General features: G+C 31.1%; 1 protein-coding gene across 1 annotated transcript; it reads left to right on the top strand.

Moving 5' to 3' along the window:
- Nucleotides 1–22,526: 22,526 nt before the first annotated feature.
- On the top strand, nt 22,527–23,135 carry LOC130673869 (uncharacterized). Its single transcript, XM_057479083.1, has one exon. The coding sequence runs from the start codon at nt 22,527–22,529 to the stop codon at nt 23,133–23,135; it is 609 nt and encodes a 202-aa protein (XP_057335066.1).
- Nucleotides 23,136–25,345: the final 2,210 nt, after the last annotated feature.

Raw genomic sequence — 25,345 nt, 5'->3', positions numbered from 1 at the left:
TTAATTTTCATTTTGTGGCAGCTCACAGAAAAGTTAATTCGCCAACGTTTAATGGAATTACATGGCAAGGTATACGCATTATGCAACTTAATATAGATTTACTAGCTGACGTCTCTGATTCTGATTTTTGTGAAACCATACGCAATGAGCCTAATATTCAGAACAAAATAAATGATAGTAAAGGAAATCCTGCTCTTGGACCTAACGTTGATATTTTAAAACAAATTCATGCTACTGAACCAATTTCTGAAATCAAAGAAATCCAAAACAATGAAAACAATATTTCGAAAAGAACAAAAAATAGGTTACAAAAGCCTGCTATTGGACCGAATATTGATATTTTAAAGCAAATTCATGCTACGAAATTGATTTCTGAAATAAAAGATATCCTAAAAAACAATGAAAATGTCATTTCAAAAACATCTAAAAAAATTAAAAACGAGTTTAAAACGATCTATACATATGTAGTGAAAAATTGTAACATTAAAAGGGAGGTACAAAAAGCACGATTTCCGAAATTCATCTTAGATAAACTTCAACTTGATAATGTTGACGCTGATGGAAATTGCTTCTTTCGCTGTATTGCTGAACTTTTGCTTAACGATGAAGCATTGTATTGTGATATTAAAATTTTCATCATTGTTCATATCATGGAAAATCTTTATTATTATGAAATATTATGTAAATCAGCAGAGATAGAGGTTAGAGTAACCAATGAAGACAGTGTACTATAATTGATGATCCAACTGTAGATGATCTTGTACGAATGATTTCTGCTGATGATGTTTGGGCGAATGAAGGATCAACAATTGCACTCAGCAATGCGTTAGAAACAAAAGTAATTACATTTGTGGTTGATGGTTTTTCTTCAATTTTTCAAAATATCAATCAAACGGGTCCTTCAGTTACACAAACAGACCAAGTAATATTATTAGCCAATACAAATTTAAGTCACTACTATGTTGCTCGACTAAATAATTGTCACCTGACATTTAACGATTTTATTGAGAATAACCAAGTTGAACTGAAAGATAAAGCTTACAATAATAATGATACAGAAAAAATGTTCCAAAGAGGTTTATCAAATTACAAAAAAAACAAAATTGAAAACGAAAGCAGTGATCAGTAATTTTTTTGTAAATTATATAAAATTTAACTGCTGCTCCCGATAAAAGAATTTCCATCGATTTTTTTTTTTTCGTCCTAATTAATCTGTATCATACACTTTAATTAGTCGAGTAAATCCAACAATCACATTAAATCGAAAGTTGATAAGTATATGCGGGCTGATCAAAAAAAAAAAATGTCGCAAAATATTCAAAAAATTGAAATATTTTTTAAACATAATATATTAATAAATATAAACGGAAAGATGATAATATAAATATTCACTAATTCTAAGTGCCAACCGAACCACTTGTTGAAATTAGTGATTCGGTTTGAATTTGGAATTAGTGAATATCCACTTATTTTCACTTATCCATGTTAAGAGAATAGTTAAAAATGAAATGAAACAAGATGTTATAAAAATTCGTCTTTATTACTTGAAAGTAAATAATTAAAAAAAAATACTTAGTAATATCGTTATGTATGTAGTATATTTTTGCGTATGTGTATAATTCATTTTTGCAGAACGCGTTAATACAGTCTAAAGCAGAGTACGTTAAGAATAACGTGCTTAGCACGAAACTGTAGCATACTAAACCATGATTTTTTCCGAATACGTGGTTAGTTACTCTTTCTTTTTTTAATTAAATCTTTTCATATTTAAAAGCAGTCTGTTACTAATTACGTCAAAATGCTTTACTGATGAGTCCAATGACGTATTGACAAAAATTTTATGAAATTTTTTTATGTTTAGCACTGTTTCTCGACTAAAATTACGTAATTTTTATTGGTAATAATCACTTTTACCTGAAGCAGATTTTATTGCATATTTTCGGAAAGTAAAATGATCGCTGAGCTTATCAATTTTTTTTTTTTACAGATTTATTACTTTTTTATATGAAAAAAAAAAAAAACATTAAATAAGAGGAAATGAGCGTATTGAAAATCATAGCTGAATATAGTACCGTTTAGCTGTAATTAAATTTTTGGACTGGCAATTATACTCAAATTCTTTATATTTAGATCCGTCATTTTTTAAAAATTAATATCTTAATTAGAGGTTGAAATTAAACGTGAAGTTGTTTAGTATCGAATATCTTGAAATGTCGTGGCCTCCGATTTCTGATTGGTGAAAATAAAAGCGCACGTGCGGCACACGATTCAAATTTTTAGTTTTTTAGAGGTTGGATACAGCTGTAAGAAAAAATAAAAACGAGAAAAAGTGTAGAAGTCTTTATGAAAAAATTAACGAATCGTAACGTAAACATTTAATCTAAATAATTCGTGTACGACACGAGCGCTTAAGGCATGCTCATTTGGATTTTCCAAACTTTTTATTTATATTACTTATTTACTTATTTTACTACACGCACTTTAATATAATAACATATATTCACAAAACTTATTTAATTCATCACTAAATTTATTTAAATTCACACGCGCACTTTATCACAAATTTTGAAAAATATGATTTCACTAAACTCGTTTAATTGATCACTGGATTTACGTCTTTTTTTAATATTAAAAACACGATCGTTTCAAACTTTTTCTTTTCCCATCGCGTCACGATATATTGACAGTTATTTTTATTTTATATTTGTAAATACACACGAAGGTTACGCGCACTTCTGACACCAAATTGTAGTGATTGGTATCTTGAATTAATATCATTTATACACTACAATGATAACACACTTATATTAGAAATAATAACACCACAATTAACAGCAGTAAAAGAAAGCAAGGGCAATATATAGTTTATTGAGATACAATGTTTGCTGTTTAACTGTCAATATAAGACTGACTGACTTTAATCGCGCATCTATAAAACAAGAGAAGAAGGCATTTGTTTTCTAGCTATTCAAATATTTAAAAGATCAGTTTCACATTCGTTACAATATATATATAATTATATATGCTTACGTGGCTAAGTATTAGATGTAAACGTATGTACGTCTCACTTACACGGAAAAAAATAAATAGAACTGGCTACCATGTCAGATAGTAGTCAGTGCCATCTGTAGAAAAAAAAAATTGAGATAGGAGTAGGTCCTATCTACGTAGTACTGGCTACTCTCTACACTGTACTCAGCACCATGTCGGATGTTGCTCACTACTATCCTACATAGTACACTCTTACAGATTGCCCAGTTCTATGTACATAGCAGCCAGTCGTATGTCAGATAGCAAAGGTTACTTTTTAAACATATTACCGACTGCTATCTGCAGATAGCGCCTGCGTCTATGTAAATATATTGCTGGTTATTGTGTATCATAGTAGAGAGTTCTATGTAAGATAGCAATGAGTACTATCTGAGAATTTTTTTCCGTAAGGACTTAAATAATTCTTTTTAGGGTTGGCGCTAGTATTTATTATTGACAACGAACAAATAAAATTATTATCATAACTAAATTGATTATGACTTATTCAACTACGTTTACGTATTTAAATATATAATTATTAATTATATATGATATTTTTTTTTATTTGTTTTTATTTGTTTATATTTATTAATATTATGCATAAAAAAATATAATTACATCATATGAGTTCGTTGATTGCTGAACACTTAAATGTTTAATTTTATTTTATAAAATAAGTTTTTTTCATTCATGATAATAAATTTATTATAACAACAATTATTATACAATTACAATTATTACTTATAATTAATGAACACTTGAATTTTGAAATTTATTTTATAAATTGAGTTTTTTTCATTTATAGAAATAAATAAATTATAATAATAATTATTATTATTATAAATTTACTACCGTAAATGAAAAAAATTAATTTATAAAATAAAATTCAAAATTCAAGTGTTCATAAATTGTAAGTAATAATTGTCATTGTATAATAATTGTTGTTATAATAAATTCATTATCATGAATGAAAAAAACTTATTTTATAAAATAAAATTTAAAATTTAAGTGTTCAGCAATTAACGAACTCATACGATGTAATTATATTTTTTAATACATAATATAAATAAATATAAACAAATAAAAACAAATAAAAAAAAATATCATATATAATTAATAATTATATATTTAAATACGTAAACGTAGTTGAATAAGTCATAATTAATTTAGTTATGATAATAATTTTATTTGTTCGTTGTCAATAATAAATACTAGCGCCATCCCTAAAAAAAATTATTTGAGTCCTTACGGAAAAAAATTCTCAGATAGTACTCATTGCTATCTTACATAGAACTCTCTGCTATGATACACAGTAACCAGCAATATGTTGACATAGACGCAGGCGCTATCTGCAGATAGCAGTCGGTAATATGTTTAAAAAGTAACCTTTGCTATCTGACATACGACTGGCTAATATGTACATAGAACTGGGCAATATGTAAGAGTGTAATATGTAGGATAGTAGTGAGCAACATCCGATATAGGGCTGAGAACAATGTAGAGAGTAGCCAGTACTACGTAGATAGGACCCACTGCTATCTCAATTTTTTTTTTCTACATATGGCACTGACTACTATCTGACATGGTAGCCAGTGCTATCTATTTTTTTCCGTGTACCTTACCGTTAAATGATATTAATAGAAATAATTTAAGGCCCTAGGGGTAAAAAGTATAGTGAAACGGCCCCGGAAAGATATTTTAATGATACTTAGAGGATATGTAGGTACTAATAAAATACTAAGATCCTGGAAGTTTCAGATGTCTAACTAAATCCGTTTCCAAGAAAATAAATATTATGTAAAAAATAGAAAAATTTTTTTTCTAACTATACTACAATTTGACACAATTATGAAACTATTCTTTTTCAAAGCCTTATATATTCCCCTATAACACATAATTTTTTCAGATTTTAAAAAAAGGTACGCCATCGTTAAAAAAAGAAAATCCATTTTTCAGCTCAATTAATGCATCTATTCAAAATGTTTAGGCTATACTTTTTTAATTTAATGCATATTCAGATAGTTTGTAGCTATCAGAAATAATATTTTGTATTTAAAACAATGACAAAAATTTTTTCATCAATGTAAAAAATTTAAATAGTTAAAAATAATTAATTATTTATTAATTTCAATCATATAACAGGGCTATGCTGCTACTCTGGTCGTCCTTACAAAGGGCGCCACTGGAAGTAACAACGGCCTCCCAGAGCCGGATCTTAGATCATCAGGGTCAGTGTAATTTTGTTTAATTGTAAGAGAAGGAAGAGGAAGGATGATTTATAAATAAATATTTATAACTTTAATTTTTCACTTTTATACCTTTCATTTATTTAAACTTTTTTGACCTTTTTATCTTGTAAACCTTATAAACCTTATAACCTTATAAACTATATAAACCTTATAACCTATATACCTTACAACTCGTTATAAACCTTATATTAATTTTACAAAACTTTTCAACCTTTCATCATAAACCTTTTAACCTTTTTATTATTAACCGCAATAATTCACTTAAATCTAATCTATTTTATAACCCGCAATATTTTTATTCAAAACCAATTTTATTTTATAACCCGCAATTTAAAACATTGTCAATTACCTTTGACCAGGGGTGCTGAACAAAAGTTTTACTCAAATTCATTTTTATTCATTGAACTAAATAGTTGGCTCTATGTTGGCAACGACTTTGAACTGAACTATACTTTAGGCGCCAAACGAACTATAGAACCGAATTGAGTATAATGTATAGCTAGAAAACTACCTGGGCTCTGATCCTAAAATCCACAAACTTAAATACTTAACTATATGAGTGAACTGACCACAGCTTCGAAGACACCGCTCTATTCATGAATACTATACCTAGCATCTACGCTGTTCACACTATATACAATTCAAAAACTCTTGAGGCCTACTCTTGAAGAAAACCTCACTGATTTAAACTCATGAACAAAACTGTCTGAATAATACTGCCACTCATACCATTGAATCATTCAACTCCATGAAATGTAGTCCCGCTAGATGGTGCTATTAGTAATATCATATTTTAATATATGTCACCAGAAAAATTCATACAACCGTACATGAGTCGATATAATTAATTCTCAATTTCTTAGAACTCTTTGAATTTTATAATATTTGACATTATTGATTTGTTTTCAAACTACTTTTTTGACTCTCTTTTCTTTTGGATTTCATAAGAAAATAAAATATGGTACATTCAGCTTAAAGGAATGCTGAGGTAGAAAAATTTGGAACGTTTTGAAATTTCAATTAATATTAATATTAATAATGAAAAAAAAGTTATCTACAAAAAACCCTGCACGACTATTTTTTATAAACAAATAGTGCATTTCGTAAACGGATATACATATTTTTTTTTTTTTGCAAAATACTAGAAAAAAAATAAGGAAAAAAGTTGACATAAATTTGGAGGGTGATCATTTTTTTTTTATACAAAAATTAGATGTAAAATGAAATATTTCATAAACTATTGAGAAGTTATCGAGACAAACTAGTATCGTTGTTTATAAGATTTAATAACGAACAAAATGAATTCTGAACGAAGTCTCTACGACAAATAATTGCTGCGATAAAAATTATTAAAGCGCGAAAGCCGAAAAAGCGCGTCATTTTGTCCGCGCCCGGATAAACAAAAGAGTGTAACTCGGCAGCAAATCGATGATTTTACAATTTTTTTTTTTTATTCCCTTAGTAAATAATATATCAACCATAAAGAAAAATTGGTAACTTCCAAAAAAATTTTTTCGAATTTTAAATTTAAAAAAAGTGAAAATCACTTTTTGTTAAATAAAAAATAGAAAAAATTAAAAATAAATAAAATGAGCTAATAGATAACTTTCTTTGAACCATCACCCAAACAATTACGGGTCAGTACAGTTAAAAAAATTTTTTTTTTCATAAAAAAACACGACTTGAAAAGTTTTTGAAACGTATCAACAATTAAAAAAAAATTCATATGCTTTTTTTTGATACGACAGAAATTCATCTCGCGAAATTCTGAATCGAATGGTATATAGGAATTTTGGTCGTTTTTTTTTGAAATTTTTGTTTTATAATTTTCAGTACAAGAACTTATAAAAATTTCTTGCCGTGGAACTTAGAAAAAATTCGACTTCGGATATCTTCGGGAATTGCTAGAGAGAGAAAGTGGTCAAAAGACGTAGTGTCTTTCTCTAAAGGATTAAGTCCGTGCGTATCCCCACGGACAGATTGTGATCTTTTTTTTTTTTTTTCGTCTCCAACGACTGAAATTCTATTTTTCATCAATTCTCATTTCTCATTTTGTTATAAACAATGTCATCAAAACTTAAAAAAACAACGTTTCTACAATATAGGTATCAAAAGATTGTCAATTTTCTGAATCGGAAAAATAACTCATCGTGAAGAGAACTTTTTTACAAATTTGTTAACTAATTTATTATAAATAATGACGAAAACTTTTTTAAAAAAAGTCCTCTACACGATAAGTTATTTTTCCGATTCAGAAAATTTGCAATCTTTTCATACCTATATTGTACGAACGATTTTTTTTAATTTGTTAATTAATTTTTTATAAACAATGATAAACTTTTAAAAAAGAAGTGTGTGTGTCAGCTCCGACCACGATCGGAGTTTACTCCTCCAGATCTACTGTCTAAATAGACACAAAAAAGGCTTAAGTACTAGTCTAAGAAAAAGACTAATACCATATCAAATGGTAAATAAACGAATCAATGAAGATACCTAAATAATGTCTTTTTATTCTATTTTAGACTAGTCGAGAAGTTGATTTTCTGCAAAAAATAGTTACAGGTCTCCTAAAAATATGCTTGATGGCTCAAACGATCCGGAATGGCGTCTAGAGAAAGACGTTTTTTGGATTTCAGGTGGAAAAATAAAATAACAATTGTTATTAACAAAAAACCGTTAGAAAAATTAGCCGTCCAGTTTTTTGGCAAAATCTCTAAAAGTATAAGTGATAGCTCAAATATGAAAAAAGTTTCTGAAAGAGCAGAAAATTTTAGTAAAAAAGTTCTTAACTCCCCGAATTGTAGCTCCAATATTTATAATTTTAATTTAACATTGAAAATCGGCTTTTGCGCCCCGGGTCGAAAAATTTGATCTGATTTTAGTCTAACTGGACTGTATTTGGACTACTTGGTCTGTTATTGAACTTCGATAAAAATTTTAATCTGTTTTTGATCTACCTGGACTGAAAAATTGGACCTGATTTTAGTCTGATTGGACTATTTGATATGATTTTGATCTTTTATGAAAATTTTAAGCTGTTTTTGACCTGCTACTTTAAAAAACAAACGCGTTACGAGCAGACTAAATTAGATTAATTCGTGAACTTTAAAAAATTTTAGTTCTGAAAATTTACAAGGACAAATCTAGATTAAATCATGGACTTATAAAATTTTTATTTATGGGCAATAATTATGAAAAAACATTAAGTTGCAGAATTGATTATGTTTCATTTACTATTTATTTAGTATCTTTTGTTTAAAAATGTCGGCAGTCAATGAAAATTTGACAGCTTAATTTTTTAGTTGTCTTCATTGAATATTTATATCATTGAATAAAAGTGATAAAGCAACTCTTAAAATGTCAAGAATTTTCTCTTATTTACTGGATAAAATTGAAAATATTTTGGCATAAGAAAACATCAAAATTCTTGTGCTACGGAGAAAAATGTTGGCTCGAAATCTACCAATTTTTATTATGCTGACGACCAAACTTGAAACAGAAAGTAAAGTATCCAAAAAATTACTATGCTCTTGTAAAAAATTATTATGCTGCATCAAAATTATTATAATGTATGGAAGTACTTGATATTGAAGCTCATCGATAAGTTTCTCGCGCGTAATAAGTAACGTGATACAATATAATCATTTCTTGTAAGAGCACGATAATTTTTTGGATGCTTTACTTCCTATTTCAAGTTTAGTCGACAGCATTGTAAAAATTGGTAGGTTTCGAGCCAACATTTTCTCTGTGTGACATCTTATTATGGAAGCGCATTAGCATGTTTTAATTACCAAGAAAATTAAAATAAATTAATAAATCTAGATTATTATTATTATTATTATTATTTATATTTATAAAAAGTCCTGTATTTGTCCTTAAAAACAATTGAACACAGACCAATAATTATAATAATAAAGTCTGTTTTTAGTCTAAACACGATTTAAAACAGACTAAATATCATACGAAAATAAGTCTGATATTAGCCTGGATAATGACTAGTACGGGCAAAAACAGATTAAATTCTTATATAAAATAAATACGATTTATAAACTTGAATTAAAGGAAAAATATTTGAATTTATTATTTATTTTAAAACAGATCTAATTTTTTGACCCGGGGCGGCAGTTTCGGCATGCACGCGCCGCCACTCTAGTGAATGTAGTTTTTAAATGATTTTTTATGCAATTAAATATCAATAAAAAAATTTGAAAACGTTCTGGTGTCATCAAAACACTTCAAAGAATATGATTCCGCGGTAATAAAACTTGTATCATCATTTTTCAAAAAGTTATTCAATTGTTAATCAACATTTTTTTTACGGGTTTGTCATAAAAGGCGTATAAAACTTTAAATAATTTATCTATAAATTTTTTGTTTCTTGGAGCCCTTTTTGTAAACATACTCAACGAGATGACGGTATAAAAGCTTATAAAATATTTTGATTTCATTAATTATTAATTTTTGAAGTAACAAAAAAATTAAAAATTTTAATAATGTATGTTAAATCATTTTTTTTTTCAATTTTAAGCTATTACTGATTTCATATTCTTGTTAGGCATTATATGATTACTTTTCAAATTTTTTCTTTCCATTCGTGTAGAAATTTTTTATAAACAAATGGATTAATAAAGTATTTTTGAAAAATTTTTTTTTCACTATATTGTTACCGTAAAGAAATGATGATTTAAAAAAAAAATTTTCTTAAAAACAATATATTATTGTTTATAATCGTTTTTTTCATATTTTGATTATTTGAATAAATAATGAAGGAATCGTTTTTTTTTAAATCGTAATTTGCATTTATAAATATAATGGCAAAAAAAAAAATTTTTTTGTCAACAATTAATTCATTTACTTGTTGAACAATTTGTTATAAACAATTTCGTTTTTTATTTTAATTTTTTTCTAGAACATAAAAAATTACCAAAACAGCAACCTGCAACAACATGGCAAAAAAAATTTTTTTCTATTTTTTAAAAAACATCAGGATTTTAGAGTACGACAAAGTCCAAGCACTGACTCAATTTGTCAACAAACAAATTGCTGTAACTTTGCAACTATTGCAGATACAGTTTTCGACCTTAAAGTCGTTTTTATACAGTATGAGTTAAGCTTTCTTGAAAATTTTGAACCTAACGTTTATCTGTTATAGTTCTCTGACAACACGCATTTATTAATAAAAATTATAAATGCGTTTTTAAAAAAAAAAAATTGTTTTTTAATTTTTATTTTCAGCGCTAACAATATGGTGAAAAAAAATTTTTCCAAAATATTTAACTAATTCATTTGTTTATAAAAAAATTATAAAGTTTATAAAATGGCATGGAAAAATTTGAAAAGTAATCATCTAATGCCTAACAAGAATATGAAATCTGTTGTAGCTTAAAATAAAAAAAAAACACTTGAGAATACAAAATAATAATGCTCACTGTACGTATCATTTGAGTTTTTTTCAAATTTGTTAAGTAATTTCTTTATAAAAATAACAAACTTTTTTAAAAAAGTTCTTTACAGAACAAGGTATTTTTCCGATTCAGTAAATTTGCAATCTTTTGATACATATATTGTAAGAACGTTCTTTTTTTAAATTTGATGACATTGTTTATAACAAAATGAGAAATGAGAATTGATGAAAAATAGAATTTCAGTCGTTGGAGACGAAAAAAAAAAAAAAGATCACAATCTGTCCGTGGGGATACGCACGGACTTAATCCTTTAGAGAAAGACACTGCGTCTTTTGACCACTTTCTCTCTCTAGCAATTCCCGAAGATATCCGAAGTCGAATTTTTTCTAAGTTCCACGGCAAGAAATTTTTATAAGTTCTTGTACTGAAAATTATAAAACAAAAATTTCAAAAAAACGACCAAAATTCCTATATACCATTCGATTCAGAATTTCGCGAGATGAATTTCTGTCGTATCAAAAAAAAGCATATAAATTTTTGTTTAATTGTTGATACGTTTCAAAAACTTTTCAAGTCGTGTTTTTTTATGAAAAAAAAAATTTTTTTAACTGTACTGACCCGTAATTGTTTGGGTTAATGGTTCAAAGAAAGTTATCTATTAGCTCATTTTATTTATTTTTCATTTTTTATATTTTTTATTTAACAAAAAGTTTATTTAAAAAAAAAAAATTGTAAAATCATCGATTTGCTGCCGAGTTACACTCTTTTGTTTATCCGGGCGCGGACAAAATGACGCGCTTTTTCGGCTTTCGCGCTTTAATAATTTTTATCACAGCAATTATTTGTCGTAGAGACTTCGTTCAGAATTCATTTTGTTCGTTATTAAATCTTAAAAACAATGATACTAGTTTGTCTCGATAACTTCTCAATAGTTTATGAAATATTTCATTTTACATCTAATTTTTGTATAAAAAAAAATGACCACTCTCCAAATTTATGTCAACTTTTTTCCTTATATTTTTTCTAGTATTTAAAAAAAAAAATGTTTTAAAATTGATCTTTATCTACTAAAAAAATGATCCTTGATCATTTTCTTGTGCGCATTGACTGGAAAATACTTGTGCTGAGGTATAATAAGATTTTACTAAAATTTTATAAAATTTTATACAATAATTTTCTTACGGGCAGTTTCAACTAGTTTGTATTTTTAACTTTACAAATAGCTTAAATTACCTCTCCCCCCCCCCATCTTAAGCGTCTCCTCCCAATGCCCCTTTCTCAATAATATTCAGAAGCTTCATAAGCATATTTTATTGAATGGTCATTTTTTTAATAACACTATTCATGTCAATATTATTATTAGCACCATCTAGCGGAACACTGGCTCGTGCAGTTGAATGATTCAAACGCCGTGAACTAAACGTTTTACTCACGAGGTTTTGTACAGAAGTTTAATTCAAAGGTTGTTTTGAGTTATTCCTAATATAAGTATTTCGTTCAGTTCAAGTCGTGATGTGGTGGGGATAAAATTCACACCTTTCCACTCACGTCTTTTCGTTGACCCGATTGAACACGAAGATTTTTACTCATCGGCTTAAAACAACAAACTAAATTTTTTTAAGATCGGAACGAAAAGATAGTGTCCTAAGCCGATTGGGTATAGTATCGTCATACGGTCGGTCTTCACAAAAGGTTTTCTTCAACTGTCTAAGTTTTGGTCAGTGAACTAAATGTATTTTGTTCATGAATTTTACTTGATTGAATCACGGCTGTGATTCAATCAGCACCCCTGCCTTTGACTAACTTATTTAACAATTTACCTTAACTAAGCTAACTACCTTTGGCGACTTCACACACACACTTTTAGACCTTACTAGCCAACTACCTTTGGCAACTAACTTAAAATCGCTTAACCTTCGCGAGACCTTATTTTCTAGTTTTTAAAATCATTATCATTCTGATCTATTTTACACACACACTCACTCAGTCCCCTGGACTATTTTACACACACTGAATTTAAAATTAAATTGAAGGGCGTCCTGCCATTGACTAATTTTCCCGCCACAACTTTTTACTTTTTAATAAATAAATAAATTAATTAAATATTTTATTTAAGTAGATTAATTTAATTAATTAATTATTTCTTTTTAATTACTCCTTAATTAATTTTACGTTCCTTATTTATCCCTCTGTTTCAATAACTGGCGCGATTCCGTCACCTTTTCCAAACTCTTATCAACATCTCATTCCTTCAAGTTTTCGAATATTTTATTCCCGCGTTTGATTCTTAAATTTCCTTTACAATTTATTCATTTTTCTTCCTTACTCAATTTATTCAATTAATTTATTATTTTATTTAAATTAATTTCCCTTAATTTTAATTTGACTTGTCACTACCGGTGACCTTGACCACGGACTTTATAATTATTTATCGAGCCATTAACTTGCTTTATTTAAATTTATTTATCTTTGTTACATGTGAGCTTACACCTTAATGTTCTTACTTCGTAACCGATCTTATCGTGCCTAGCTCAGCGTCTCTAGAAATTTAATAGGATGTCATAAAGGGTGTGGGTCGCTCAGTGAAGGAATGACTATATGTGAATTATATAGATATTTGTTTATTGGGCGTCCCCAAAATATGGGAGTACCCAAAAACGGCCCTGAGAGTATCTTTTACTAATCTAAGATAGCATAAATGAATCGGATACTAATACAATATTTTCATTCAACAATAGCGGCATTAAACGTATTCTTATAGTGATCTGTAATAAAAGCGGTAAAATAAGAGAGATATAATATTAATCCGCGAGCAGACGACTATTTGAATCAGCTTAACTATGGTAACTAACTCTTCTTCTGCAATTGCATCCTCTGCTTCCAAAATATCACTCCGCCGTTTTCCATGAGAACTCTTTTCGTGCTGCATAAGAAAATATCCCTTCGCAGTCTCCAACGGAACTCTTTTCTTTCCACAGTCAAAACTGCTGACCACGCGAAACGTCTGCTCGTCGCCTTGTCTTTATAAAAGTAAGACTTAATACAACTAATGTAATGAGATATTTGTTTGTAGCTGTATAGCGCCTAATGAAAGTACAATAAAATGTATTGCTTTCTGAACTAAAATATATCTATCTATTATTTGTTAATTAGTATTAGACGGATGGGCGTCAGCTCACCCGTCACACGTTCCCCCGGCTCAAAAAAGAAAGCCATTCTCCCGAATGGTAAAAGGGACAATCCTATTCACAGGGTAAGTCGCATGTGAACTCCTTGATATCACCCGAGATCACGATTCTCCTTCTCGACCAGTTGAAGCGCAGGTTAAATTTCAGCTGCACAACAGTATACATGTTGCATACCTGTTCAAAAAAGAATATAATACTCAAAAAAAAAAATAAAATGATTACTTATATCTTAGGATGCCATTCGAATTATATGCATATACACTTATCCAAAAAATTAAAGGAACAAGTAAATTTTTGGAAGGCTGTATTTTCGTGAAAAATGATCGTATCGAAAAAATAAAAAAAGCAAATTGAAGCTTGAAATCTCTAGTTTGAAGATCTTCCAGCAAAATATTTTTTTGAGACACGGTTTTTGCGGAATCGAAAGAAAAAGGTCGAGACAAAATTTTTCTAAATTTTTTGGTTTTGTTTTTTAGGTCTACGGGGCCGGGAAAAATTTTTTCGAAAAAACGAATTCATGGCTCGTTTAGGAAATTTATTCAGCTTCAATTTGCTTTTTTTTGTTTCTCTGTACGACAATTTGCTGCTGAGATATCAGCCTTCAAATGAAAAAGGATCCTTTTGTCTTTGATTATTGATATCTCAGCAAGTAATGGTCACACAGTAATTTAATGGGCAGTTTAATAAACTTAAATAAACTCCCTACAAGCTTCATTTTCGATTTTTTCAAAAAAAAATTTTTTTTTATTCTTGATATTCATTTGAAAAACCCACAAAAAATGGCCATTTTCTGGTTTTTTAGTCAACTCATCGCTACTCTGCAAATATTGATAAAAAAAATAATGTTGCCAGGTAATTCTACAACTTAATGTACCCCCGAAAACCCTGAAAATTTTCAGATTGATCCATTGATCCGTTTGTCCGGACCGATTGCTCAAAGTTTTACAAAACAATTCAAGGAACAAGTTTTGTTCCTTAATGTGTGTAATCATTACCAAAATGAAAAAATTAATTTTTTTTGGATTTTCTTTCATTTTTGCGTTAGTTATTCAGTAAATGTAAGGTAAAGAGGAAAAAAAAATTTTTTTTCCAAAAAACGAAAAAAAAAACACCCTCCGAATGAAACATAAAAAAAAAACATGTATAAAAATTCTTGTTTGGTCTCGTTTTTTGGAAAATTTTTTTTTTTCCTCTTTACCTTACATTTACTGAATAACTAACGCAAAAATGAAAGAGAATCCAAAAAAAATAAATTGTTTCATTTTGGTAATGATTACACACACTAAGGACCAAAACTTGTTCCTTTAATTGTTTTGTAAAACTTTGAGCAATCGGTCTGGACAAACAGTTCGATGGATCAATCTGAAAATTTCCAGGGTTTTTGGGGGTACATTAAGTTGTAAAATTACCTGGCAACATTATTTTTTTTATCAATATTTGCAGAGTAGCGATGAGTTGACTAAAAAACCAGAAAATAGCCATTTTATGTGAGTTTTTCAAATGGATATCAAGGATGAAAAAAAATTTTTTTTTGAAAAAATCGAAAATGGAGCTTGTAGGGAATTTATTCAAGTTTATTAAACTGCCCTTTAAATTACTGTGTGACCATTACTTGCTGAGATATCAATAATCAAAGACAAATGGATCCTTCTTCATTTGAAGGCTGATATCTCAGCAGCGAATTGACGTACAGAGAAACAAAAAAAAGCAAATTGTAGCTGAATAAATTTCCTAAACGAGCCATGAATTTGTTTTTTTGAAAAAATTTTTCCCGGCCCCGTAGACCTAAAAAATAAAACCAAAAAATTTAGAAAAATTTTGTCTCGACTTTTTTCTTATGATTTCGCAAAAACCGTGGCTCAAAAAAATATTTTGCTGGAAGATCTTTAAACTAGAGATTTCAAGCTTCAATTTGCTTTTTTTATTTTTTTTAATGCGATCATTTTTCACGAAAATACAGCCAGCCAAAAATCACTAAAAAATTTATAAAATTTTCTTGTTTCTTTAATTTTTTGGATAAGTGTATATTAACATAAGCTTATGGTTCCCTAAAGAGACTCTCTACACACTAAGGAAAATAGAATATTTGTTGAAAGAACAATACACAAGAAAATAATAATTATTGATAATTAATAATAAAAAGAAATGTAATCTGCATTTCACTGCCTTGCACGTTGTAATTGGGCTTCATCGACCCCAGTCTTCGTGATCCTGAAATCCAATAGACTTGAACGACCCGGCATGCTGGCTGCATCTCCCCTGTGTGGCGTGCCTGCAACAAAACACATAGGTTGGGAAAGGAATAAGGAACAGATAGGTCGCTGATGGCGAACTTCTCGACAATCTCAAGTTCTTATAATGCCAAGTACTTCGACGGGCAGTAGTAGCTCTGGTCAGACCTCCTGATTCGCTGTTGCGATGAGGAAGCTGCGTTAACTGCATCATTTCCAAATCCGCATACGATACCCCCGCTTGTTCCTGTGCCTCATCGTTTTCGATAGCGCTGTGTCCTTCCTTCAATCGGGGTATATTTACTTCCTTTTCCCTTTTTGTCCGTTTCGATTTTGGCGTTGACATCAGAATACCTAACATCTTATCCTTTTGCTGAACTGGTTCCATCTTAAGTTCTTCTATAGGTGTCGCTTCCTTGTCTTCCGTCTGTTTCTTGTTTTCCACCCGAGATCTTCGTTCTGTACTTATCCCTGGCTCTTCTATCGTTGTGATTTTTCCTTCTTCTGCTCGTCCCTCATTCTTCGCTTGAATTTTCCGTTTTATGCATAGCCTTGAGCACAATCCACACAAAATTAAAAATATTAGGACACCTAGTCCAATACAGAAATACATGGCCAAGGTCTTGATTCACACAATTTTAACTCGTATTCCTTCAATTTCCACCATCTGGTGCAGCTCCTGTCGCACTTCTGCTAATCTGACACCTCCTTTTTCCACAGTGGCTTCATCACCTTGTATTTGTCCCACCGCGGCCATTAGTTTATCCAGGGCAATATGAGTTCCTTCCAGGATCTTTTCCAACTCTTCCCTAATGTCTGGCCAGCCCAACTCTCTATCTATAATCTTTGCCACGACGTGTACTCCTCGGGTTGGAGTTAAAAATGTTTCACCTGTCACTCCCTCACACTCTTCCCGCATCCACATAACTCCCGTTCCGTTCACGGTCATTTCCTCGGTCTTATTTACGGCGCAACCAATTTTTTAAATTTCATCGCCCATGGCAACAAACAGCCAAGCATTCGTATTATGTAACTTCATCCAAAATGTCTTTTCCAACTTGACCACTCTCAATTCACACTCGTTGATATCGACGTTTTTCCCTGCATACAACCTTGCTTCGCAATCCTTTCTGCTTTCCAACTCATGTACAACAACTCTACTAACTCCAAAGAATCGATCACCGATGACCTTACTCCTTTCAATGTCGTCCCTTGTAAATGATATATATTCACCTTCCCTTATGGCAGTATATGGTGTAGTCGGCATTATGATCATCCCATACATTGGTGCTGTTGATAGCATGGTGGGAAATGAATAGTGTTTGATCAGTCTATACTTCGTTCTTAACATTAGCGGCACCCTCCAGATGTATATAATTCTTTGATTATAAACTTGTACCTCTGCATCCATGATCGCCAGCAATGTTTTTGTCCCATCTGAATCCGTTCCAGTAGGAAGTTCCATCCCTTTACTTTCTTCCAAAATAACGCCAATGGCTCGCTGAAAATCCGACACCGACAATATCCCATTGAAAATCTGGCCTTCAGTTACCATAAAGGAGGCGAAAAACTCTCTTTTACCAACGGACTCGCGGACTTCTAACTCCCCCTTAAACTGATCCAAATCCACCTTGTCTTCTTCATTTCCTTTTCCAATGCTGAATTCCTCTTGGAGTCTGAGTATGACCTCGTTATCTCCTGTCCTCACTAAACTATTATTATTTTCCACAAAATTAGATATTTTCTCATAATAACCCATTAAATCGGGCGTTGATTCCGCTGCTCTCCGCCTACACCAATCGCTACTTTCTTCTACCCAGGTTTTTATTAGGTCAACTCGTTTTTCCAATTCAATAAGGCTCTCCTCACTCTTGACATGCTCCCTTAATTTGTCCAATTCCTTTACTAACCGATCCGTCTCAGCTTCTTCCTCATACATATCTATGAATGTTATTATTTTCCACTCATGCGACAAAACCCTGTATTTCCCGATATCGTCTGAATACAATCCCCGTCTGTTGTACAATCTTATCATCCTTCCTGTAGTCCCTTCTCCCGTCCTCATCGTGGCACTGCAACCATTTAATTCTCAATTTTGAAATCATAATCACCCTTCCCTCCTTTTTTTTTTTGTTTTGTTTTTTTTTTTTTAAGAGAGAGAGAAAGAATTTTTCAAAATAAAATAACCGATCTTTTAACTAATCTCCCTCTCGTTTTTTTCTCGCTTATCTTAATTTGCGGTTTCCGAAACCGGCTTCCCTCTATTTTTACGTTCCCTTGATTTCTTCTTCTTCTTGCTTTTTAACGGTTCTTCCGCCAATTGTAACAATAAATGTGTTACTGACGATAAAATTGCGCCTACTAAATATAAACTCCAGCCGTATGCTCGATGTAAGATATACCCATGTACTACTGTGTCGATTATTATTTTCAACATTTTTATACTTATCATTATGCCTATTAAGCCTGCACTCGCCGTTCCGAATATTAAAAATCCTCCCCAAAATTTATCCCATTGCTTCTTTGCATAATTTTAAATAACTGATTCATCCATGAACTGCATCATTGATATTCCCGTACTACCAACAATAGTGCGGCCTATTGCCCCTCTTATTATGGTATTAACCAAAACTGGAGTTTCTACCGGCAGCATTATTCTATTCCTCAATTTTTCTAAATCCTTTTCCGTATATATCCCACTTGTCGCCAAATATCTTCTATCCTCATAATCCCAAGTTGGTATGGTCGTTGGTTTTAGCATTTGTGGTTCTTGGATATCTTCAAATCCCGGTTTCATAACGATCCATGCCCCATCTACTTCATATCCGACCGATAGTAACTGGTTGCAATCTATAATAGTACCTTGCTTAGTCAACATTCTTGATCTAGCCGTGACAAACCAACTCTGATTTTGATAAATCACCGGTAACTCCTGATAACATTTTTCCACTTTTCTTAACTGGACATCTACCGGTATGCATTTGATAAGGTAAATAATTTCTCCTGCAACTGTTGCGTAGTATCCTGGTCCTTTCATTATCGCATAAGCGAATTACTCTGGTTTGGGTCCTGACAACATCAGCGCATTTAATATTACTTGCCGTTCGACCTCGCACTTGTGTGTTAATATATCCCTGTAAAGAGATCTCATTTGTCGTTTAATGTGTTTTTCGACATACACAAATTTTGAATTTATGTAAGCAAATATGGCAAGGTCCTGCGTCGAGATTGATTTTACTTTCGCTGTTTCTTCACCTGGTTTGACTACCTTAATTAATAGTTTGGGATGTTCCGTTTTTATTAAGGTAAAACCGCATATTTTCTTCTCCATTTTCTTCGCTAGGGCAAATGTTATATCCTCTGTATTGATCGTATAAATTTCTGGTTTTCCTTTTTCTCCAGACAATAGCGTGCCAGGTCCCTCGTACAAAATTATGTGATTCGCTGTTTGACATGATTCCTCCCTCATGACCTCCCAAAATGTGTTACCTCCTGTTTGATCTATGCACCCTTCTTCAGCCCAGTCGCATCTTGCTCCACTGCTAAGAACTACCTTATTGCTTGCACGTTCCACAGTGGCAAAATAGTTCCTAACTGTTACTCTAACGGTCGCTTCCACAATCACTTGACTTTAAGTACCAAACGGGTCACTATATTGTGTTCTCGCACATTTTCCATCCACCGTAGTAGTTCCTGCCAGCATAATTGTCCGATAATGTGTTGCGTTTTTTGTTAATCCCTCCAATTCTGCATTATTACCCAATTTCAAGCTGCCAGTCTCATGTAACCTTTTGCATTGTCTGTATTCTAATTCATAAATATATTCTCTTCTTCCATTTGCCACAACGAATGCATGATACCAATCTCCACAGTATGTTATCACCCGATTTATTTCTACCCGACATTCAAACACTTCCGTGTTACTAAATTCTGCTAACTAAAGTAATTGAAGCGATATCGACTTTTCCTCTGGATTCTTCAACAGTATGTCACACTCGCCCACCTTGTTTGCTGATATGGTAGTGACGTTGATAGATATGCCCCCGCAATCGTACCCCAATAGTGCTTGTAGGGGTTGAGCCAACAGGATTATTGCAAGCAGTACCATTTTATTCTTGCGCTCTGTCCTGTATTCAAACAAATCTTTTGTAACTTAGCAGAATTCTACAATACTTTGCGATTCACATGTATACTTGTCATAAATAATTTATTATTAACTCATCATTTTCACCCTCTGTTATCTAGCGAAGCTGATTAATATCATTAATCGCGACTGTGCATAATTCCATTGATTCATCCTATTGTTACGTCCCAGCCTGTATGGCAGATGACGTAGGCTTTTACTTCCTTAATTACCGACCTGAAACCTAACTAATTATATCGAATATCGATAATCTAGTAATTCCAATTATATTTAATTAATCATATAAAATAATATAATATAATAATAGAATAATATTACTTAAGACATTTGAACGTTAAGGATATGAGTAATAGTTGATAAACTTATTTTTCTATATTTTATCAAATATAAATAAGCGCTGACGCCTCGAGTTAATCCTCGAGACGTGCAGCTGCACAAATATCTATTTTGTTTAAGATAGTTTTTGTTAATAGATAAGTGACTCATTTGTTAGTAACAAAAGTGGAGAGATCGTGAGAACTAAGTATTTTCAATAAATATTAGAATGGATCATTCGAGAACATGCGTTATCTCGAATGACCCCTCCATATGACTCGATGCGCGGGTCTGATGCCCAAACGTATTGATAAGAGTTACTCTAGTTTTTCTCGATCAAGAGAAGTCAGTCTGAGATATAGAATCATAGAGAGCAGTCAGGCTCAATATTAAAAACTCAACTTCGTTCTCACATTCTCGAAGCTATTGTTAAGAATAACTTAACAATATTATAACACCAGAATTGTACGTTTCACAAATTCTCATACTATCTCTTTATTCATTGAATAAATCAGATCCAGATAATATATTTAATAACATATGAATATAACCAGTTTATTTCAACCACCAAATGGTGGCTGTTCAACCCATACTTAATTATTATTTATAATTATATGTAAGTTTCCATCACGTCCAATTTAAATCGACCGCTCAACTACGCCAGCGCCAAAACATCAACCAGGACGTAACACTATTACACAGGTCTACAAAAAAAAATTTTTTGTTTGGTGCCGCTAATTCTAGGTTATATTTTGGTTAATTAGCCCACAAGATGTCGTGTGAAGCTTTCAAAATTACGAAGCTACGTGCAGGTTTGTATTGATCGATATAATAACCTAGAAAACGTATTTTATCATAATTAATGTCATTATAATCAATGAATTTTTTTTTAAATTAATAATATTGATATGCCGTCGTCAAGAAGGTGTTGTGTAAATAATCCAAATACATCTTGTTACATTTGTGGTAAATATGTAGTGAAAAGGTTTAGAAAACCTATAACAGATTCAGTGAAGAAGACATATATTGATTACTTTAAAATAGAGATGAAGGCTCTGAACAAGCCGTGGATTCCAAACATTGTGTGCAAGTTGTGTAGTGAACATGTAAGACAGTGGGCAAACGGTAAACGTAATCATTCCAAGTTTAATGTGCCGATGATTTGGACAGAACCAAAAAATCACATTGATGACTGTTATTTTTGTGTTGTAAAATTACATGGTATAAACAAAAGAAAAATGACATATCCTGATTTACCGTCTGCTAAAAGACCTCGACTGTGTTCAGATGACGTACCATCTCCTATGAGTCAAGATCTTTCAGATCTATCAGATTTGTCGGACACCGAGATGATGGAAGTTTTTTCTGATGAACGTGACAGTGATTTTAAAGTGTCAACAGCGCCTTCATTTTTTTCTCAAGATGCTTTAAGTGATTTGATTAGAGACCTTAACCTTTCGAAAGAGCAATCTGGGCTACTAGCATCTAGACTCAAAGAAAGAAATTTGTTATCTCAAGGTACAAAAATAACATTTTATCGTGATCGCGAAAAAGAATTTCTTCCATTTTTTAGCTCAGAAGATGATATAGTTTTTTGTAATAACATTGGTGGCCTTCTAATGAAATTGGGGCTCTCAAGGTACAAAGCTGAAGAATGGAGATTGTTTATGGACAGCTGTAAGCGAAGTTTAAAATGTGTTTCACTAGATATTGGTAACAATCATGCAGCTGTGCCTATTGCTCATTCAACGAAATTAAAAAAGGAGTACCAAAACGTGGATCTTGTTTTGAAAAAACTTAAGTACTCGGAGCACCAATGGGTTATATGTGTCGATTTAAAAATGGTCAACTTTCTATTAGGCTAACAAACTGGGTACACTATATTTTCGTGCTTCATATGTTTATGGGACAGCAGAGCAAAAAAAGACCACTGGATCAAGAAAGATTGGCCTTTGAGAAATAACATGACGGTTGGCAAACAAAATATTATAAACCCGCCTTTAGTTTCTAGTGATAAGATTATTTTGCCTCCATTGCACATCAAGTTGGGACTTATGAAGCAATATGTTAAGGCATTAGATAAAACTAGTCCGTGTTTTGTATATCTTTCAAGAAAGTTTCCTGGTTTAAGTAATGAAAAACTAAAAGCTGGTATTTTTGATGGCCCACAGATAAGACTTTTAATGAAAGACAACGATTTCATACATTCAATGAATAATTTAGAAGCAGCGGCTTGGAAATCTTTTGTTGTTGTTGTAAAAAATTTCTTAGGAAATCAGAAGGCCGAAAATTACAAAGAGTTAGTTCAAAACCTCTTAATTAGCTTTAAAAATCTTGGATGTAATGTGAGCATAAAAGTACACTATCTGAACAATCATTTAGACAAGTTTCCTGAAAATCTTGGAGCGTATAGCGAAGAACAAGGAGAACGTTTTCATCAAGATTTAAAGGTGATGGAAGATAGATACCAAGGTCGCTGGGATGAGCATATGATGGCAGATTACTGTTGGAGTATTACACGGGAATGTCCTGAAGACATCCATCAGAGAAAATCTAAAAAAAGAAGCTTCTAACCTATAAAATAAAATGTGTAATTAAATGTATTTAACTGTTTTGAAATAAATGTTCTTTTGTTTTTTAATGAATGAAATCTCGAAAACTATACGTAGCATTAAAAAAGTAAGTATCACGTTTTCATCAGGGTACCGAATGTAGATAGATAGATAGATAGATAAATAAATTTATTTGATCTTGGAGTCGAGTCTCCCTCAAGATCAGCAATATTACAAAATTGAACAAATTTTATACATAGAATACAGCACTTTTTAATAATATAAGTAACAATATAAAATAATAGTAACTACACTTATCCAAAAAATTAAAGGAACAAGAAAATTTTATAAATTTTTTAGTGATTTTTGGAAGGCTGTATTTTCGTGAAAAATGATCGCATCGAAAAAATAAAAAAAGCAAATTGAAGCTTGAAATCTCTAGTTTGAAGATCTTCCAGTAAAATATTTTTTTGAGCCACGGTTTTTGCGGAATCAAAGAAATAGGCCGAGACAAAATTTTTCTAAATTTTTTGGTTTTGTTTTTTAGGTCTACGGGGCCGGGAAAAATTTTTTCAAAAAAACGAATTCATAGCTCGTTTAGGAAATTTATTCAGCTACAATTTGCTTTGTTTGTTTCTCGGTACGACAATTTGCTGCTGAGATATCAGCCTTTAAATGGAAAAGGAGCCTTTTGTCTTTGATTATTGATATCTCAGCAAGTAATGGTCACACAGTAATTTAAAGGGCAGTTTAATAAACTTGAATAAACTCCCTACAAGCTCCATTTTCGATTTTTTCAAAAAAAAATTTTTTTTCATCCTCGATATCCATTTGAAAAACTCACATCAAATGGCCATTTTCTGTTTTTTTAGTCAACTCATCGCTACTCTGCAAATATTGATAAAAAAAATAATGTTGCCAGGTAATTCTACAACTTAATGATCCCCCAAAAACCCTGGAAATTTTCAGATTGATCCATTGAACCGTTTGTCCGGTCCGATTGCTCAAAGTTTTGCAAAACGATTAAAGGAACAAGTTTTGTTCCTTAAATTGTGTAATCATTACCAAAATGAAAAAATTAATTTTTTTCGGATTTTCTTTCATTTTTGCGTTAGTTATTCAGTAAATGTAAGGTAAAGAGGAAAAAAAAAAATTTTCCAAAAAACGAGACCAAACAAGATTTTTTTTACGTTTCATTCGGGGGGTTATTTTTTTTTTCGTTTTTCGGAAAAAAAATTTTTTTTTCCTCTTTACCTTACATTTACTGAATAACTAACGCAAAAATGAAAGAAAATCCGAAAAAAATTAATTTTTTTATTTTGGTAATGATTACACAAATTGAAGAACCAAACTTGTTCCTTTAATTGTTTTATTTAACTTTGAGCAAACGGCCCGGACAAACGGTTTAATGGATCAATCTGAAAATTTACAGGGTTCGGGAGGGTACATTAAGCTGTAAAATTACCTTGCAACATTATTTTTTTTATCAATATTTGCAGAGTAGCGATGAGTCGACTAAAAAACCAGAAAATGGCCATTTTTTAAAGGTTTTTCAAATGGATATCAAGGATGAAAAAAAATTTTTTTTTGAAAAAATCAAAAATGGAGCTTGTAGGGGATTTATTCAAGTTTATTAAACTGCCCTTTAAATTACTGTGTGACCATTTCTTGCTGAGATATCAATAATCAAAGACAAAAGGATCCTTTTTCATTTGAAGGCTGATATCTCAGCAGCAAATTGTCGTACAGAGAAAGAAAAAAAAGCAAATTGTAGCTAAATAAACTTCCTAAACAAGTCATGAATTCGTTTTTTTGAAAAAATTTTTCCCGGCCCCGTAGACCTAAAAAACGAAACCAAAAAATTTAGAAAAATTTTGTCTCGGTCTATTTCTTATGATTCCGCAAAAACCGTGGCTAAAAAAAATATTTTGCTGGAAGATCTTTAAACTAGAGATTTCAAGCTTCAGTTTGCTTTTTTATTTTTTCGATACGATCATTTCCCACAAAAATACAGCCTTCCAAAAATCACTAAAAAATTTATGAAATTTTCTTGTTCCTTTAATTTTTTGGATAAGTGTAATTAACTAATTAATCTTATGATTCATTGATTTACACTTTCCATATAGTAATAAAAACAGGCATTACGGAATTCTTCAAAATTATTTAACGTAGTAATATTAGCTGGTAAGGAATTCCAGACACGTGTACCATGAACAAGAAAAGAATTTTCA

The sequence above is a fragment of the Microplitis mediator genome, chromosome 8 (genome assembly GCF_029852145.1).
Source record: "Microplitis mediator isolate UGA2020A chromosome 8, iyMicMedi2.1, whole genome shotgun sequence".
In the NCBI taxonomy this organism is placed as follows: Eukaryota; Metazoa; Arthropoda; class Insecta; order Hymenoptera; family Braconidae; genus Microplitis; species Microplitis mediator.
Note: the sequence above shows the minus strand (reverse complement) of the source record. Positions and strands in the feature narration are given on the sequence as shown.

Bases quoted from the DNA above. Each gene is read 5' to 3' on its own strand.
- LOC130673869 (XM_057479083.1), top strand. From the start codon at position 22,527: ATGACGGTTGGCAAACAAAATATTATAAACCCGCCTTTAGTTTCTAGT.